General features: G+C 41.5%; 1 protein-coding gene across 3 annotated transcripts in view; it reads left to right on the plus strand.

Moving 5' to 3' along the window:
• ST3GAL6 (ST3 beta-galactoside alpha-2,3-sialyltransferase 6) overlaps positions 1-16,290 on the plus strand; it is a 67,782-nt gene extending 51,492 nt beyond the window's left edge. For all 3 annotated transcript variants that reach the window (XM_019548851.1, XM_019548849.1, XM_019548850.1), the window contains 3 exons: positions 989-1,126; positions 9,182-9,334; positions 10,722-16,290. In XM_019548851.1, coding sequence (XP_019404396.1) covers positions 989-1,126; positions 9,182-9,334; positions 10,722-10,802 — 372 coding nt within the window. In that variant the 3' untranslated portion in view covers positions 10,803-16,290. The remainder of the gene's footprint in view (positions 1-988; positions 1,127-9,181; positions 9,335-10,721) is intronic.
• The last annotated feature ends 3,152 nt before the right edge of the window (positions 16,291-19,442 follow it).

The raw sequence follows: 19,442 nt of genomic DNA on the forward strand, positions 1-19,442 counted from the left end.
CATAACTGAAATCAACAGGACATCAGAAATTTCCATGGGGCAAAATGTATGACTTGGGATGATTCTAGCTGTCACGTAGATTTTTAGAATACTCTCATCATGCACTCCAGTTCCTTCCTGCACAATTGTACATCGCTTGTAATCTATGCATGTGATCTTGGATTTCCGTAAGTGTTCATCACCTCTGTTCTCTGCTCCCCCTGTAAAATGTAATAAATGAGAATTCTTTTGATTCATACTTTATATCAAGGAATAAGTACACTACAGATTCAAGGAGAGATTTTTTTAATAGGGTATATGATAATTGCTTTAAAGGGAGTTGTGGTGTCATAGATGGAGGGCAGTGTAATTCTATAATTACTGGATTATACAAGAAGATGGACTACATGGTCATAATGGTTCCACTAATTTCATTTATTAAAAAAAAATCTTAATTTAACTCTGTGGACTTTTTAGCATGATTCCTGACTTATACCAAAGTAAGCGGTATCTGTATTTGAATGCTTAGTCGAGGAAAAGCATATCCCTCCCAGTAGTCTGTGGGAGCAAACAGCAGGGCCTAGATTTGCACAGTCTGTGAATTTAGGTCATTTTGATTAAATGTAAATCAGAGCTGGATGGCTGGAGAAGGGAATGTTCACCTTCTATTACTTCCCCCAGCTAGGAAAAGCAGCAGCTCTCCTAGTTAATCAGGTTACGGTTCTTACTGACCCCACTGTAAACTCAGATCAGTGTTGTTTTCTTTTCCCACAGCTAATCAGTCCTTGACCTAAAACAAGTGGTTGAACTAAACCAATTTAGTTTTTGATCTTGGTTTCCAGGAAGCATTTCTCACTCTCATCATTTCATCTCCTGTCACCTCCACTTCAGCTTTTCATACAGTACTCCCACTGAATCACTGTGCCCCCAGCTTTCATTTCATAGTTAGTCAATTTTGCTTTCATAGCTTTCCTAATGCTAACTCTAAATATGTATTTGACTATTGCAGAATGCTAAAAGTTTTTGGAAAAAACCAGCCTTGAACATGATATACAAGACTAACCAAATCAGGATACTTGATCCTAGTATTATCAGAAAAACTGCACATGAATGGCTTAATTTCCCTACAAGATATTTCAGAAAGGAAGTAGGTATTTTTGTTGTTAACATTTTATTCATTTGCAGACTATAGGAAATGGTTACCATCATTTTTTTTGTTGTATTTAACTATATTGAAGCACTTAGATTTGCATTATATATATATTTTTTTTTAAATAGGAATCTTGGTTTGGTGTGTTGAAAATTTCTGTAGGCGAGACTAAATCTCTTAACTGTCAAGTACTTCTTTATGATATTTTAATGTAGGTACTGTCCATACTTTGTACTATGTGGTCTTGTCTTTACTAGAGAAAAACGGATAATTTAATAGTTTAGCTAAGGCATCTTAATTGGCACATACTAAAATTCTAGTGTAGACAAGGTAAATTGTACTTTTAACATGTGTTAACTGGTGAGCCCAACAGCATTAGCTAACTGATGAAAATACATTTAATCATAGAGTGAAGATGCTCCATTTGTGCATATGTATTCATTGAGTATGTATCTACAGAGACAAAAGTGTTTGAGTACAGAAGGGTTATAAAAATGTTCTGGTAATAACTATGGGGTGACTTCATTAGCCACTGGAACAAAATAATATTCTACCCTAGATAAATTATGGTTTTAAGATCTCATGACTAGATAGGAAGCATTATACTTCATCTCATGACTGAACACAAAACATTATCATATGACTAGAGAAAAAGTATTATGCCATTGCTTTTACCCTAGCTTTTCAGTGGGACATAGGATACCCTTCAGCTCCAAAAGGTTTCTTGATACTATATCACACCTTCCAGGCATGATAGGGAAAAGCTACCTAGATAATTATGCAGAAGTTGCAAAAACCTCTGTTTGTTTTCCTTTTTTCCTGGTAAGATCCATGGCTCTAAAGCTTTTTGGGCAGAAGAAATATGAAAATTGGGGGAGGGGAGGGTGTATTTAAATTGCTTAAAACTTTTCTAAAATGCATGTTGTCTGCAATGCAGACTGAACGCATCATAACCAGTGGCATTAGAAAGGTTTCATCTCTTATACATCGGACTGAGCAATGCAGAGTATTGCTAAACCAGGCCAAAATTTGGATGCATGATTTAAGCACAATGTAAAGTGAGTACAGGTTTCCCTCACCAACCATGGTTTTCCCAGCCACAGTTTTGAGTATCCATGCTTCATATTCTATATACCATTTTGGCTACCACGGTATATAGTTTTGAGTAACCATGGTTTTCCATGGCCACGCATCAGCCCGCCACTTGCCATTTTTTCCCATAAGCCTTTTGTTTTGCCAACAACAGGAACTTTCAGGAACCTAACCCCAGTGGTTGGCAAAAGAAACCTGTACTGTATTTTGTCACATACTGCAAGCCCTTAAATAAGATACACACTTTTGTTTTGGGAAAGCAGAGTGAAGAAAAAAATATTTTTCTGGATTCACGACTGAATTCTGACTGCAGGGGATCCTGACTACAGGGCTGAATCCTGACCTGTGCTGCTCAGGCAAAAATTAAAGTGATAACCTTCTCACAGTCACTAGTGAATTGCCAGCAGTGGTTAGCTCAGTGATGAGCAATTATTTTGGCTGGAGGGCCACTTAATGAGTTTTGGTGAGCTGTCAAGGGCTGCACACACAAAATATTTCAGAAGGTATAATTTTACCAAATTATAGATAAAAAAACAAATCAAATACTAAAAATCAAATATCTACTATATAACATATTTAAATTTAATATCACAAAACTATTTTTTGTCCTGATTTATATATATTTTTTGAGTGGTGTATACAGAGGGGATTCCATGATAGTTTAAACTAAGGTCTACTTTTGTATATTGTGTGTGGGGGGAGCTGTAGGAGAGTAGGGGGGTGTTGGTGCAGGGGTTAGGGCAGAGTGGTTATGCACATGTTTGTGGGGCTGGCTGGGGGTGGGAGTGGAGGACAGGGTGTGCATGTAGCAGAGCACTCCAGGGCAAGTGTAGGTACAGGTATGGTGTGTGCCCCCCCCCCCATCCAGCCCATGACGGTCCCCACAGCATACCACATGGGACCGAACCCTGCCTATGCCTACCAATGGCTGCAGCCCCAGCCAGCGTGGACAGCTTTCTGGTGGGGCTGTTCCCAGTGCAGCTGCAGCTGGCTGGACACTGCTTTACTCCGCCCTGCTTCCAGTGATTCCTACTCCACCTGCCCCTGCTGGTTCACTCTGCCAGCAGGCAGTATAGGGAAGCCATGGAGATGCATGTTGGGCAGCATATGCCCAGCCAGACAGGGGGGAACTGCAGCCAGGTGGCTCCTGCCTCAGTGCAGAGGGCTCCAGCTCCCAGTGGCCATCCACTCACTTGACTGCCCACAGGTAACTGCTCATAATACCAGGTGGGTGGAGTGGGTGGAAGGCAGCCTGGAACTGGAGCCCCATGCACTTGGGCAAGAGCCCCTTGGCTGCACCTTCCCTCCTCCCCACTTGGCTGGGCATCTGCTGCTGGGCACACATCCCCATGGCTTCCCTGCATTACCTGCTGCCTGATGTGGTGCTGCAGAACAGGAGGAAGGGGATGAGCTGCTGGAGGAAGAGGGGAATGAGCAGCACCTGGGTGACTGCAGTTGCACCAGAGCCAGCCCCACCAGGAAGCTGTGCATGCTGGCTGGGGCTGGATCTTCCAGCAGGTGCAGACACGAGCATGGTGCAGGCTGCCCCTGGTGGGAGTGGACAGGGCTTGGCCCTATGTGGAGCACTGCAGGGGCAGCCATGAGCCAGATCCAGTCAGTTGGCAGGTGCCCACCTACAGGCCAGATTCAATCAGTTAGCAGGCCAGATCTGGCCCACAGGCTGTGTTTTGCTCACCCCTGGGTTAGCTGCTCAACCAAAGGCTACTGCCGACTCTGCAGCAGCTGTGAAAGAGTTAACACATAGCTGTGACTCTGAAGGATGAACTTTGCTCCTTCCCTATGAGGCTGTCATGGGGAAAGGAATTTTATAATATGTCCATGCCTCTGTCCCAGCACAGAAAATCAGCTTCCACACTACGGACGCTCGCTTCAGTTTTGGAGAGCTGATTTATTGGGGAAAGGTACATGTGGTATGCAATAAAATATGGTCATTTTAAATTTGGGGTGCTGTCCTGCCATAAGGAAATTTTTCAAATTCCACTTTTCCAGTAGCCATTTGACATTCTAGTGAAAATGGCAATGTCTAGTGGCCTTATTTGTAAATGGATACACAGAGTGTTTTAGATGGACCAGGCTGTCATTTATATGTATAAAAATTGTTAGTTTCCTACTAAAGAATGCCCTGAGGGAAATGTAGATTTTAACATGTAGATCTTTTCTGTATAGCCAAAATACTACAGAGGCAGCCCAGGCAAATGTAATGTCAGGTGCAGAAAATGAGGCTATTTACCAGGAGATCACAGCTGTTACATGGACTGCTTTATCTTGAAAGTGCAGCTGACACTCCTTGGATATTATTCACAGGTATCCTTTGTAAATCAGCTACCACATTTGTCTAATTTGACCTTCTTAATTGCCCTTACAAAGCAGGTTTGACTTTCACGAAAAAAAAAATGTATCTGCTCCTCTTGCATTTTCTCCCACGTCAAATCATAGTCTGGGCATGGTAGTTCAACTGGCTGCTTTGGAAACACCTGCAGTGAGTGACAAAACAGTTATAAGATGTCAAGTGGGAGAAAAAGGAGCAGGTAGAGATGAGAGCCTGAAGATCCTTGAACCCCGCACAAAAAGTCCATGGGCTTTTATGAGCAGGCAAGAATTCTTAAGCCACCACTCTCTTGGAACGTGTCCATTCTCTGCCCTGTCCCCTCGCTCACTCACCAAGCCTTGTTCCAATTCTCTTGGGGAGGTTTGGCTCTCAGGGAGACAGTCTGTTTTGCTGGACTGCCTATTCTTTTACAGAACTTCACTTTCTGTACACCCTGCCCCTTTCCTCTCAAGTCTGTGGTGTATGACTCACACCAGTCACATGTTCATGTTTCCACTTTAAGTCTGTCTTGGTCTCCTTTGGATTTCTCAATTCATCATTCGACCTCACTCATTCCTTATTCCACTAAACAAATATCTATGGATTAAGTCACTCCTTATCTCTCAACTGATCATTCAGATTCCTCCAGAATATCCACCAATCAATTAACTTATTGCTTAATCAGTCATATAAATTCATTCAGAATGTCTGTAAATTAATTCACTTATTTCTCAACATAAACATCTACAAATTCATCTGCTTCTCATTTCTTGATTAATACCCATAAATTCATTCATTCCTTCTTTCCCAAATCAATCCCCTGATGAGCTCATTCCCTTCTCATGCAGTAACGTACTTTCACCCTGCATTTACAATCACAGTGCAGTCATCAGGTGCCTCGAGATATGGCACTCATCTCCTCCCATCCACTGTACTGTTGGCCCTGCCCTTACTATCCCGGCACCCCACTTCACATATCTCTCTCTTCTGCCTCCATTCAGATCCTCCTTGAATCCCGGTCTCACTTCTCACACCCTGGCTTGGGCATCTGGGCCCTGCACCTCCATGTAGACCATACAGCTTCCTGGCTTTGCTGTATTTTCCCCTCTCTGTCAGAAGGCCGACTGTAACAGGGTAACTGTCAGGGCCAAATACCATGCTGGCCTACCTCCCTGTCTGGACAGTCTGCCCACCTACACACTCCTGCCACACCTTGATGTAAATAACAAGTTGTTTATTTTGAAAGTAGGAGGCTGCCCATTTTAAAGCCCAATGCCAAGGGTAAATGTTTTCACTCGATCTGAGCCTTCAAGAGGCCGAGATATTACACAGCTTCAAAACTTCCCTTATACTGTGTCCCTTGCCTCACAGAGGGCACCCAGATTTTCCACTACTTCCCCGGGCACCTCTCTGCGCTGCTGTGGCCTCTGGTCCAACTAGGCCTTCGGCATCTTTGGACGTGCCTGGGCCTTTAACTCCTGCCCCTCACTGGGGCTTCTGCTCCAGCTACCCTAGTCAGCTTCTGTGCAGCCCTTCAGATTGGTTTCAGGTCCTACTCTCCATTGCTGTCAGGTGTGGCTAGCCTAGTCAGCACCTGTGCAGCCCTTCGGACTGTCTTAGGCCCTACTCGACACGGCAGCAGGGTCCCTACAACTCTAACCCATCATTAGGGCCTCTGGGCATCAGGCATCTGATGACTTACCTGGGCCCTCCTAACTCAGCCTTGAGCTAGTCAGGCCTCAGGCATCTGTCAACATACCTGGACCCTTCTGGGCATTAAGCCCCTTTGGGCCTTGGGCATCTGTCGACTTACCTGGACCCTGCCTCAGGCCCCATGCAATGCTTTTCTGTTGGGGGGTGTTTTCCCCTCCACAGGGTAAACCACAAGGCAGTGGGGGCTTAGGCTTTTTGGCACCCCATACTCGCCCTTCACTGAGGAAGCACAGGTGTGGCATTTCCTGGAAGTTTCCCTGCCAGAAGCAGCCCCACCACACCATCAAACCCCAGCAGGATGTAGTTTTAGGTCATTCCCCAGGACCAGGACCCTCCTCCTGCTCTCCGCATAGTTCCTACCCTGTCCTCTGGGTGTTCCTGAGCAGCAGTTCCAAACAGGCGGTGTTCTGCCTCCAGCTGTTTGCAGCAACTGCTGCTGGCTTTACTGATCAAGCCTGCTCTTATTTCTAGCAACTGAGCCCTCTTCCCCAATCAGGTAGTCTCTTGCTGGCCATGCAACTCCTGATTGAGGAGTGTGGCCACCTGCAGGCTGCCTTTTCTGCCTGCTCAGGCCCTTTGAGTGGCAGGCACCCAAAAGTTCCCTCCCACACTGATACCTGGCCATCTTACAGCTCTCCCTTTTGCTACTTGTCAGTGTTCTGAGCCAGTGGGGGCGAGCTCCCCCTGGCACATGACCACGTGCCCCTGGAAGTATGTCTTCTCCCCGGGGTTTGTTTCCAGACCCATTTTCTGGGTGCACCAGTGGCCTTGTGACTCCCTTGTGCTCAAGTAAGTTTCCTCCTGATTTGGCCAGCTTCTGCTGTCCATAACTGGGGCTTCCAGTCAGCCCCTGTTACAGCCTTATACTCTCCATGATAGAAAATCCCCTCCCTTGCCGTACCCATCCTTCCCCACAAGGCTCAGGGAAAGAAGCAATAGCTGAAGCACTGGTGAAGACGTGCTCCAATTAAACAAATGTGGGTGATATCTTGGAGGTGATATGGAGACCCAGATCTGCACAAAAGGCCCATGTCTTCCATGGATCCCAGAAGGTTCCATTGGGTCTGAACACAGACTTGATTTCTAAGACAGTAAACATATGTACCCTTCATCTCTGACAAAATGGTCCAAGGACAAGTCTTTGGTGACTTCCCCTGGAGTGTTCTGTCCCACAGACAGGCCCTCTTCCCTCCGTACCTCCACAACAGGGAGTGATCTGGGCTCTAACTGTCCAGTTTTTTAGTCCTTCTTTTGTTGGTGTTCATGTTGAACTAGCTTTGAATTTTCCATTAAGCCATCATTGCATTTCCTCTTTTTCTATTTGAATGTTCCAAGTTTGTTTATCAGTGTCACCCTCAATGTTAGCTCAGTTCTGGGAACACCATTTTTGAAACCATGTGTGTTCTCTCTGCATGACTGCCTTGCCAACAGTAAAGCAAAATTATTACAGGTCACCCAGAGGCTACATATCTTTTCCCATTAAATGTCTTGATTTCAGCGGACTTTGTTAACAAAGTCTAGAATCTCTCAAGAATTTCCTGAGCATTGTTACGGTGGAGGTCAGATTCTAAGCCTTGCCATTTAACTGACAAAATTTGTAGCTAGGTAAAGTCCACAGGAAAGTTTTACTTATGGAAGGATTGCTCTTTGTACAGCTGAGTTATACCAGTTCTTCATTTCCCTCATGTATATCTGGGAAGTGAGAGCATTTTACATGCATGACAGTATATGATTTATACTTTAACAATATGCTGATCTTAGTTGGATTTCCTGCCCATAAAAGTCAAAAGCAAAGAGCACCAAACAGAACTCAGTGAATTCTGTGGAATATTTGCCAGACACCTTTTGGGTCACCTCAGTCCTGATTTGCAGCATTCCTATCATATCTGTCTGGGTCCTCCTCAGAACATTGTGACAGTTGTGTCACATGGTGTGGGCAACATGAGAGGTAGATAGCAAGCAGGGGTTAGGATCACACCACTGAACTCATGCCCTAGATATTCAAAGGGAGAACTCTATCTTGGTAATCTGTGGGGCCTCTCAGCCAAATACTCTGCATGTGGTTGGTTAATATTATTTACAAGGTACACTGTGATTCTTATAAAGATGTAAAAATCCCCAAAGGTGATTAAATAATTGTGATATCCTCTCAAAGAAATTACCATTAGTTCTGATCTTATAAAGCAGAAAAAGTGGGGTGGGGGTTGGTCAATTCTTACCCTCAACCAAATGTTCAAGGAATCAAAATATGCCACTATGATGTGCTACATGATGGTGTGTTGGATTCAGTGAACCGAATCCAGCTTGTTCTAGAGGCATTGAACTGGGAGAGGAGAAAAAGTAGTTACATTATCCAGTCTATCTCCCTTCCTGTGAAGAATTGTTTGCTACCGTGTGGACCAATTTTGTTCCCAAAGGCCTGGGAGCTGAGTGTTCTGGCTGTGCTGCACCAGAACAGTTATGCCATAGCTTAACTTTGACTGAACTGCTTTAGTGTTTGCATGCTTTGAAATGGATATGAACTAGCCATGTAATAGTTGATAGGACATATAGTAATAAGACAGCTTTGGTAATACACTTAATTTAAAACTTCATTTCTGGTAGCAGTGCAGTTAATCACTAGATACTCTTTGCATGAAGTGATATATTGTAAGATAAGTGGATATTTATTGCTGGGTTTTTTGATGTAAGAAATAAAACATTTCCCCTCTAACCTCTTCTTCAGCTGAAGTAATTTTTTTCTTTCTGAAATTCTTCTACTCCAAAAAAGCTTCAAGCTACTTCCAGTAGTTTTGCCAACTGTTGGTACTGCAGAGTCATTAGTGGTAATTGTTATTATTAAGACCCTCATTTTCAGGTTTTCGTTGTCTGTCAAGATGAGAATTATAATTTGTGTGTCCCTATTTTCTTTTTTTTAGAAACCCAAGCATCCCACAACGGGACTAATTGCCATTTCTTTGGCATTTCACTTCTGCCATGAAGTTCACCTGGCAGGATTTAAGTACGACTTCTCTGATAGAAACAGTTCTTTGCACTATTATGGCAATGAGACTATGTCTCTAATGATTGAGGTAATGTACTGTTCTTTTTCTTTTTTTTTACAGAAATGTTTAAAGAAAAAAGTATACATCTTTTGATAAGTTAGGAGGCAGAGTGTTCTGAAGGAATGTACTTGGATTGGGGTGAAAAAGTCCCGAGTTCCATTTCTAGCGCTACCATTGAGTGAAGATTTGACCTCAACAAATCACTTCATTTTTTCCTTAATTTTCCTCTCTGCAAAACAGAAATACTAATGCATGTCTACTTCACATGGGGTTAAGAGGGCTAATTGGTTAGTGGATATATAAATGCTTAATATTATTATAAATGTTTGAAAGATAATCATGGCTTCATCTTCTGTAGTTCTTGCATTAATTTTAGTCTGTTACCTGCACTGTTTTGCTTTGGTTTTGCTCCCAGAACCCAGTGTTCCTGTCATCGTGGCATATCAACAGACAGTTTTCTGAGCAGTAGCCTGCAGTGCTCACATTTTCACTAATCTGCTTTTCTGGCAAAAATTGCATAATTTGGAAAACTGCCAAATTTCATAAACATGTTCTTGAATCTCAATGCAGAGAGAGAGGAGAGAAACAGAAAGGTAGGAAGGTATCAAAAGGTGAAAAGCCACAGAAAGAGACAGGAGGAATGTGGTCAATTGTTTGAGGAGCAATGAAGTATAATTATGCCTATGTATGATTCTGTGGAGGTAGGGGGGCAAATAATTGATTAACTGTGTGTGGGACCTGCTTCTCCTCCAGCTATGGCGGAAGGGTCTTGCCCATTTTCAGTGACTTTCTTCCAGTTTTTCATGTATCCCCCTGTCTCACTGCTCCCCTCAGCTTTCTGCATTCGTAGGGGCTCAATTTGTTCTCCATTTCTTTTAATGGAGCACCAAAGTCTTCTCCTTATCCCCAGGCCTTACAGTAGGAGACATTGCCAGTGGGTTCATTTCTTTCCCCCCTCTGTCTTCCAGGCTGGAGAAGAGAATCAAGTAGGGCTTTGAAAATAAATTGCTCTCTGGATACCCTCTTTAAAAAGAAATATTCTAAGAGTGTGTGTATTAATTTTTCTCAGCAGCATAGTTTAGAATCCTGGGAGTGAGTCATGGAAAGTATGTATATGTTCATCCAGGCTACCTCTCTGCTACTGAGGGATTCTTTCTTGCAGTATTTGCTTTAAAATAGAGTCTAGGGCATTGTTACAGGTCAGTAGCAGTAGAGTTTGGGAAACTATTCCACCCAGCCTAACAAATGAGTTATTTCCACAGATTTCTGACTATAGCACTCTCTAAATAACACATTTGATTGTTGGATTTCTGACTATAGCACTCTCTAAATAACCCATTCGATTGTTAGTATCTGTTTTGCTTATAGTAATGTTTTCATTTTCATCTGTTTTTGTTTCCTCCCTCCCCTTTAGAATGAATACCACAACATCAGTGCTGAGCAAAGGTTTTTGAAAATGCTCAGAGACAAGAACTTTGTGGTCAACCTGACATAAAGAGAACTGAAGAGCAATCACTATGTTCAGCAAGAAATAATTTTATTTTTTGTACTGTATTTTTATTTTTTAAGCATTGAATCAGTTTATTAAGATATTTAAAAGCACAGAAGCCTCACAAAGGTGACAGTGGCAGACAGCCCCTAACCAAGACTGAGGACAGTAACTCTTCTTTCTCATGGCATACAACCAGACTAAACTGATTTCTGTGAATTTATTTAATTATGAAAAAAACTGCAACCTTCAGCTAAAAATATCAGGGATATGTAAGAATATAATGCACAACCTTTATTTAACAATAAGAATTCTTTTTTCAAATAATTTCTCTTTACTATCTTCCTTTCCTACATCATCACCCTCAAGAATTATATATGATGTCCACAGAGCTGCAAGATCCTGAGGTAATCGGTAAAGGGATACCAAGTCTTTGATTTCGGGTCTGAAAATGATTTAGAATGGCAGCACTTAATAATTATTACGGCAATTGATAAATATGACAGTATGTGAAGGTCAGCTGTTTGCATATTAGAAAACGCCATGATTATTCACAGAGGTCGACACTTTGTTTTTAAGGCTAGCTCAACAGCTCGTAGACTGGACAGCATTCATTGAACATATTCTGTATACACCTAGGTTGAAGACTGCATTGGCCAGAGAGCATAAAAGTCGCACTGATGCTGCTTATGCTGTATCTAATGTGCAAAGCACTGAGGTTGATAGTTCCCAGTACTTTCCATCACTGGCAATGTACAAGTAGGTAAATACTCTTTGAAAAGAATTAAGCATAACGTCCTTTAAAATGGGGAATAATTTAAATAATTTTAAAGATGGGAGTCATCTTGTCACAACTGTCAACCTGTTTCAAAAGAACCCCATACCACAATGTTTCAGTATTCAGCACAGATGGGTGGCAATGCAGAATCATGAGTATGCAAATTACTGTTTCTCTAAGATAATACTTACTGAATACCTTGATCCTCCAGTCAGGGGATAGTGATACTTTTCTGTTCTCAAAGAATTAAGACACATTTTCCAAATTAGCATGATTTTCCTTGCCTCGCTTCCCCTCTGCCTACCCACAAACCTACACCTTCTTCCCCACTGTCATGCAGGGTCTCAAGGGAGCAATCGTCACCACAAGCATTTTCCATTTTTCTTGAACTTATATACAACGGAGTTTTTGAGACCCTGCATCAAGCAATCCAGGGAATTATGGTTTAGCTTGTCAATGACTTGATGTCCTATGTCTTCCTCGCCCCTTTTTCCTGATTTGTTTTTTTTTTTTTTTTAAATGTTTATTTTTAAGCAGATATTTCTGTATGTACACACATGCGCACACAGAACTGAGAGACAGTGAGGGGGGAGCTGAAAGAAGGGTTACATTTTTTAGAAGATCACAGTTATATTCTTAAATTTTATTTTCAGGCACCTACGTCTCAGTGACTTAAACTCCAAGTTCAGAAGTGATTTAGTATTTAGGCTCCATATTCATTTAAAATATGTCTATGCAGTGCAGTACAGAGATATGTTAGGTAGCTTAGGTCCTGGAATCAATTTAGCCACAGTAGCATGATGGCCACTTGAGATTTAGCTCTGCTGAGAAGTAGAAGGCTGTTATGCTACTTAACAACATGAGAGCTTACTTGTTTAGAGCTAGCTTGAATATCTGTACACAGCATAACATTGTGCCATGTAGACGCCTGGCTGAGAAGCAGGGTAGTGTTCTGGAAACAGTGCTGAGTGAATGCAACTATCCTGCTTCCAATACTTTAGCTAGCTGTTTCAGAGATGCCTCGGGCATCTCAGTGTGGCACTTCATTATGCGACATAAATTGACCTTCAAATACTCTTGAAAATTTTACTCAGGATATTTTGCTGGAACATGTTTGGTTGGACAGTCAGGTCATGAATTAATTGTCTCCAATTTGTCTGTGAAAGCTTTAAGTGGTGTTAAAGTTCTGGCCCATAGACTGAAATCAGCCCACAGAGACATGTCATTTGGCCCATAGGGTTCCCTAGAAATTTGGTGGCAGGAAAGCGATAGCAGCATTAATTGCTCTCAGAGCGTGGCAGTTAATTCTGCTACCACTCCTCACTGTCAAATTTCTGGCCTTTGGGGAGACCTGTGGTGAGGAAGATGTGACTCCACACACAAGATGATGCCTGTGCATTGACTCTGTGCTGGATCCGGCCTGCAGACTGACCTTGCACGCAGGAATCACAGTCCAGCCCTGCATCAGTCATCTGCTTTATATGAAATCTGCTGGATGACATACATCACTGTCAAGATGGAATGGGAAGTAAATACCATTCTAGTCATCCCAGGTTTCTGGCAATTTATTGTTCTGTGTTGGTCATCTGAGCCCTCATTCTAGATAAATCACCAAAAAGTCTGCATCAGAGCTATTTTGAAAGTATGTAAAATAATCTGCTGGTGATTTTTACAGTAAATGCATTGTAAAAATGCCTCTATTGCCGAGTATTCTAAAGCAGCATATATATATTAAAAAAAATCGAAGTGTATACCAGGCAGGTTGTTGTTTTGTTTTGTTTTTAAAAGAGAACATAAAACACATGATTGAAGAATGCTGTAGAGCATTAATCAGTCTCCCTTGACATAAACTTAATAAGCAAGTCATTGGGCAAATAACAGTGGAGAAGCCTAATATTTTCTATTTCACAAGTGTTACAAATACGTAAGCATATTTGGGTGGGTGTTGCCATTTTTTAAATACTTGATTCTGGTACAAGACTACAAATGACTGCATTCTGATTTAGTTTTGTTGGATTAATTGGATCTAGGCCCTCGTGAAAGAAGCATATCACAGGAAACTGCAAGAACACGGGGAGTCTAAGGACCCCAAATTCTTTTTTCCATTGTTGGCAGTGCTCTATCTTAGTGAATCATGTTTCTACTATTTTTTCTCATGTATACATTCCCATCCTTTTGAGGGAAGCTTTGCTTCAAATTTGGACTTGAATTGAGTATATAATTTTTTTGCAAAAATTTTCTAAACTGGCTGGCATTTATGCATTTCCCTTAATTGAAAAAGTTTGTTTAAAGAAAGCAGCAACTTCTGGCAACCAAAGCCACACTGATAATTTTTATGTGGGAGAGCCATTGATAGATGACAATTACAGAAGAACCTATGGGTGCAGTTCTCAAAAAGTGCTTAGCATAGGCCTAATAGGTCAAAGTAGGAAAACCCACCCTATAAAGCTCGAGACATTCGGGCTGGTCCAACATAATGAGCATCAAAGCATCTATATAGAATACATTCCTCTGCTTTAGTTCTTCAAAATTAAAATCTTTCATAAAGGTACCCTCATCCCTACATCTCTCAGAGTTCCTGCCATGTTCAGGGCTTTGGGGGTTTTTTATTTGGGGTTGTTATTGTTATTTACTTTTAGTTTGTTTGATATCTTATAAAGTTAGATTTCAGCCAAAAAATTGACATATGGGCACTGCAGCACTCTTGGTTATACTCTCATTTTGCCAAAGGTTGACAACCGGTGAAGGTGAAATGACAGTGAAGGGATATAAGGAGAAAGATTAAATCTGCAGAAGTCCCATAGGCATGCTATATGTGGTGTTGGTGGGGGGAGGAGGTATATATCTTCAGAAGGTATCGTCCACTGGTATACAATTCTATCTGTGATACTAGGTAATGAAATCATTGGTACAGCTTTATTTCACTGGTACATTTGAAAGGATGATGTATGCAACAGTTCTAATTCCCCGCTGCCATGCATCTTGTAAGTCATTTATTTCTACACCTATTCAAAGTCAGTACAGCTTAATTTCAAATTGGCATAGTAGCATTTAACATGAAATTTGCACAGCTGCAGATAACCACAATAGGTGTCAAACAGTAAAGGATTACAACTATGCAGTCTGATTTAAATATGACATGCATTTAAAGGTCATCATAAACCAGCATTACTCCAACATGCCTTGAGATGTTTTTCTCCTTTAAAGAAATTCTGAACAATGAAGCCAGCTTTTCTGAGAGCTTATTTCATTTCCATTGGGTCTTGACTCCATATCTATGCTCACCAGTCTTTTAAAAGCTGCTTTTTATTTCCTTAGTTGCAAAGGCACTTATTATATGAATTCCAGGGTATTTCAAACTGTATTCCCACATACAGCACCAGCATAACAGTGAAGGATATAAGTACATTTAATCTGGATTTTCCTTTTGTCAACTGCAATGCCACTTTAAAGGTCTCATTCTTTTTTCCTCCCATTTCCTATTTTCTCATGTGTGGGATAGCTAATTTATTTTAGTATCTTACATTTAATGCATAACTTTTTAAAAAGCAGTGGCATATTCTACTGACCAGTTTGGATTGAACATCCCAATCTTAGCCCAGTTAAAGTCAACAACAGGCTCTTCTTCATGTTCAGACCAGTTTTATTCCATTATAGAAGTTGCTCCTAATTTCTTTCGCTGTGGCAAGTGTGGGAGATGCTGGGATCCTACAAAGGAAGAGGGTTTTGAGTTAATGTATTAAGGATGAATCCATGAGTGTCTGATGAGCACTAGTGGATTACCTTTATCTTTCAAATGACTCTGTATTAACTTTACTATAGAATGATGAAAAAAGTATTAGTGTATAAGATGTTGTGTTTTCTATTTAGAAAATATACTTTTCCCTTTCATCTTAAATCCCATAAAAAGGGCATTTAAAATGTTTCTTCACCTAAAATACTTGTGGTTTGGGTTTTTTACAGAAAGTGTGTACTTTTTAAGAGGATGAGAAAAACAATGGGATTTATGTTGAAGGATATATTTGGCAATTTTATTTGTTACTCGGTTTGAATTTAATATGCCTTTGAGTACAAGTTATGTTTTGAAGGTAAGGTAACTGTTGGGAAATGGAAAGACAGAATACCAAACACAGAGGTACTGGAGTGCGCAGGACTGGCCCGCTTAGAAACCACTATCAAGAAGCAGAGGTTGCAAGGGATTGGCTACATCAGGAGAACAAGAGACCATATCCCCAAGAATATTTTGTATAGCAAAGTTCAAGACAGCTCTAGAAAGAAGAGTCACCCTCTATGGTGGGGCTACAATGTGTACAAAACTAATATGAAATTGTTCAACATCAATGTAGAGAGCTGGGAGGAGCACACAGAATCCTGTCCAATCTGGAGGGAACATCTGGCACTAGGTACAACTCAACATGAAGCACCTTTGATCCAAAGGATGGAGGCAAAATGAGAAAGAAGAAAGCAGCATATGCTGTAAACTTGGACTCCAGCTCGGACAACATATGGATCTGTGAAACTTGTAACAAGTTCTGTTACTCTGAAATTGGGCTTGTCAGCCACAAATGGAGTCATTAGACATATGACTAGATGTGTTACATGTGCACCATCATCCAGAGGATCAACAGTTGCCTACTGACTGTTGTTTACAATGGAGTATTAAAGTACTGCAGACTGTAAAGAGATTATTTTCCATACAATAAAATTTAAAAATACTGATCTTTTCAGGTTTGTTTTAGGAAGTTTAATGCTACACAAGCCAGATCCATTACAGCACTAAGTAAACCAGGTACTGTGGGCCTATCATTAAGTTAGCAAGTGAGATGCCAAGTTTCAGAGCAGACTTGGTGGGCAGAGGAGCTGGGAGGAAATGTCTTAGTTTTCTCATTCCTTGAGCATGGTGCAGAAACGTTATGTTCTATGAGAATTAGTGCCTTTTTTGCCTCTTTGGACTCATGTACACTTCATGATTTTTTGCCCTTTCTTGTGTTCCAGTGGTGTTACCATTTGCACATATGGGCTTTCCTGGTGCTTTAGAAGCCTTTCTGGTGCACTGAAGTAAACCTCATCTGGACATAGTTTAATTTGGGTCATGAATTAAAGCGTCACGTTCATGGATTCATTATGTGCAAACAGAAATGCACTCAAATACTTGAGGTAGTCCACTGTGCATGGGATTCCTGGAAGGCCATTGTAATTTTAAGGAGCAGCGCAAGTTACCACTAACATGATAACATGCCAGGGCATGCTCCCTCAGTAGCAAATTTACCACCTGTGTCACCTGCATCCACCTCCTGCTGCACGGGTGGGTGTTATAAGGGTCATGGGGGTGCACATAATTAAGCCCAACTTACATAAACAAGCAACCAACCGTTAGGCATTATTCAAGGTAACTGTTATTAAGGAGCAGTACTCTTCACATTTCTAAACCTCAGGCAAATGTAACAACTTTCATTTCAAGACCTTTTTCACAAGAACCATAGGAATAAGGAACATTGCATCCAAAAGGGGGAGCAGGGGGTGAAAAAGCTTTGTACCGCAGACATGCTGGTGCCATCCTGCAAACTTTGTTTCTTTTGTCTATCTGTTTTTCTCAGGGCGCCTAAACTGCGTGTAGGTAAAACATGAGCCCTGTCCTTTGACCTGGCCTTACAAATGTACTTTGACCAGGACATACATACAGAGCCTTCATTCTGTGCAAATGCCAGGGATGGGGAAGGCGTGTGCATGTTTGATGGTGGTGGAGGGGAAGGGTCAGGCAGGGGTCACTGGCACCAGGGGCCTGGTCAATGGGTCACTGAGGTTAGTAAAGGTTCTTATCATCAAACCAACTCCCCAGAGCCCAGATCTGGAAAGCCAGAGGACTGCAATAGTTGCTGACCATCTTTTTATGTGAAATTTTGCAAAGTTTCACAAAGTGTGACGTTGCAAAGCTTCACAAAGGGCTTCTGTCTCCTGGCTCTCCAGAGCCAACATCTGTATGCAAAGAGGAGTACAGCTACAGGTACAGAACACCTCAAAGTTATACGTGTATGCTGTATATTGAAATTACGCTTAACTAAGAAAATATATCTAGGTTGACTGTTTTGTCCAAACAGTGCCACTTGCCTATGCCTCCTGCTCTGTTGCTTGCATACTAGAGTTGCTTTTCTTGCAATGAATTACTGATTCACTTCTGGTTAGATGAGGGGAGGGAGGTGCCGAAATCAAAAATAGCAGGTTAGGGGAGGAGAGCAGGGCACAGGAGTCTGCAATACTCAGTTAGCTGGATGAATGTAGCCTGGGTGTTAATGAAGACCCATTACAAAACCGGGTGTGGGTTGAATACAGACACTTGTTGCAAGAGGTCTTGATTGTTTGATGCCTGCCTTAGACCTTGAAGTGTTAATGATGCCTGCCTTAGACCTTGAAGTGTTAATGGTAGCTCTTGAGACATAGCACACACCATTGCTTCAAACACTGCTTCAAACTTGAGGTAGTGCAGGGCAAGGCTCTTTTCTGGGTTTGGGACTAATATATATAGTTTTGGAGCTATATTATATACATATAGGTAATACAGGTTTGGAACTATTTTATTATTTGATTATATTAATGGTGGTGGAGGGGAAGGGCCAAGTACAGTCAGAAGAATATTTTCATTAAGAAAGGAGTCAATTTTATAGAGTTTTTTTGTGGACATGCTGTGATGCTGAACACGCACCATGTTGTACATCCTACCAGTAGGTCTGGGTCCAAGGTGGAGGGGGGGTGAGGGGGGAGAGGCTATAGCCATCCTAAAATGAGACAAAGCTCCATGCACAGCTGCGCAGATACTGCCTGGCCAGGTATCCAAGGCATCACAAGAGGTTCATTACACGTCTTTGAGTGCTTTTGTGTTTACACGCAACAAATCCATAGATGCGACGACGTAATTGGCAGCAATGCAAACTAAATTATGTCCCAGCAGTTTTACTTTAAGGCACTGAAAAGACTTTTAAAGTGGCAGGAAATCCCACTTGTTCAAACAGACACACAGTTGCAGCACCTTAAAGGACAACTCTCGTGGTGTGTAGATGCAGCCATTATGTTCAAACAAAACATTCTAAAATAAACTTTTATATTTTATAAACCTATTTAATTTAATTTAATGAGGATTAAACTCCATTATGTGTACAAATGCCCTTCTAAGCTGAGAGGCAGAAAGGAATCACTGTTTTGGTTCCACTTTTTGCACATCAAGTTTCAAACAGCTCTATGCTGAGCAAAAGTAAAATTGTGTCATGGTTTGGTATGGGGAAGTTGTGAATCAAAAGGGAAATTCTGCTGACTGAAATATTTGCTTGGGTTTTTAATAATGGGGCTTTAAACAAGAATGCAACAGGAAGGGCTTGACAGTAGAAGAAGCTTTTCTCTCAGGCCTTGGAAGAAAGACACAGAGAGAAATAATGAAGGAACATACGGTTATGCATCAGATTGGATTTCTCTTGTTTCTATGAATACCAGTTTGAGAAGAAATGGCATTTGCTTACTTTTTTGAGTGGGGTGTGGGAAGCGGGGAGTACTGCTCTCTAAAGAAATTGCAGGTCTGGGTGTCAAGGATGTGGCTTCTAGGTCCCTGAGCCTGGCCCCGTGATAAAACTGAAATTCCACCATGATTGAATATGTAGTTACATTCATTTTAGTATTGGCCTTTAGGGCAACATTGTGCAGGCTGTTGTTAGAAATATTATTAAAAATGTATAGTGAATAGAGTGTTGTCAAAACTGCACAGTTTGTATCTCGTACCTGATAAGCAGAAACACCACCAAGGACATCTCGTTAATTTACTATCTCTTTGTAACACTAAATCACACATACCTTCAAACTCCTCTGCCTCTACTCTTGTAAAC

The sequence above is a fragment of the Crocodylus porosus genome, unplaced genomic scaffold, assembly GCF_001723895.1.
Source record: "Crocodylus porosus isolate Cpor-Errol unplaced genomic scaffold, CroPor_comp1, whole genome shotgun sequence".
Lineage (NCBI taxonomy): Eukaryota > Metazoa > Chordata > Crocodylia > Crocodylidae > Crocodylus > Crocodylus porosus.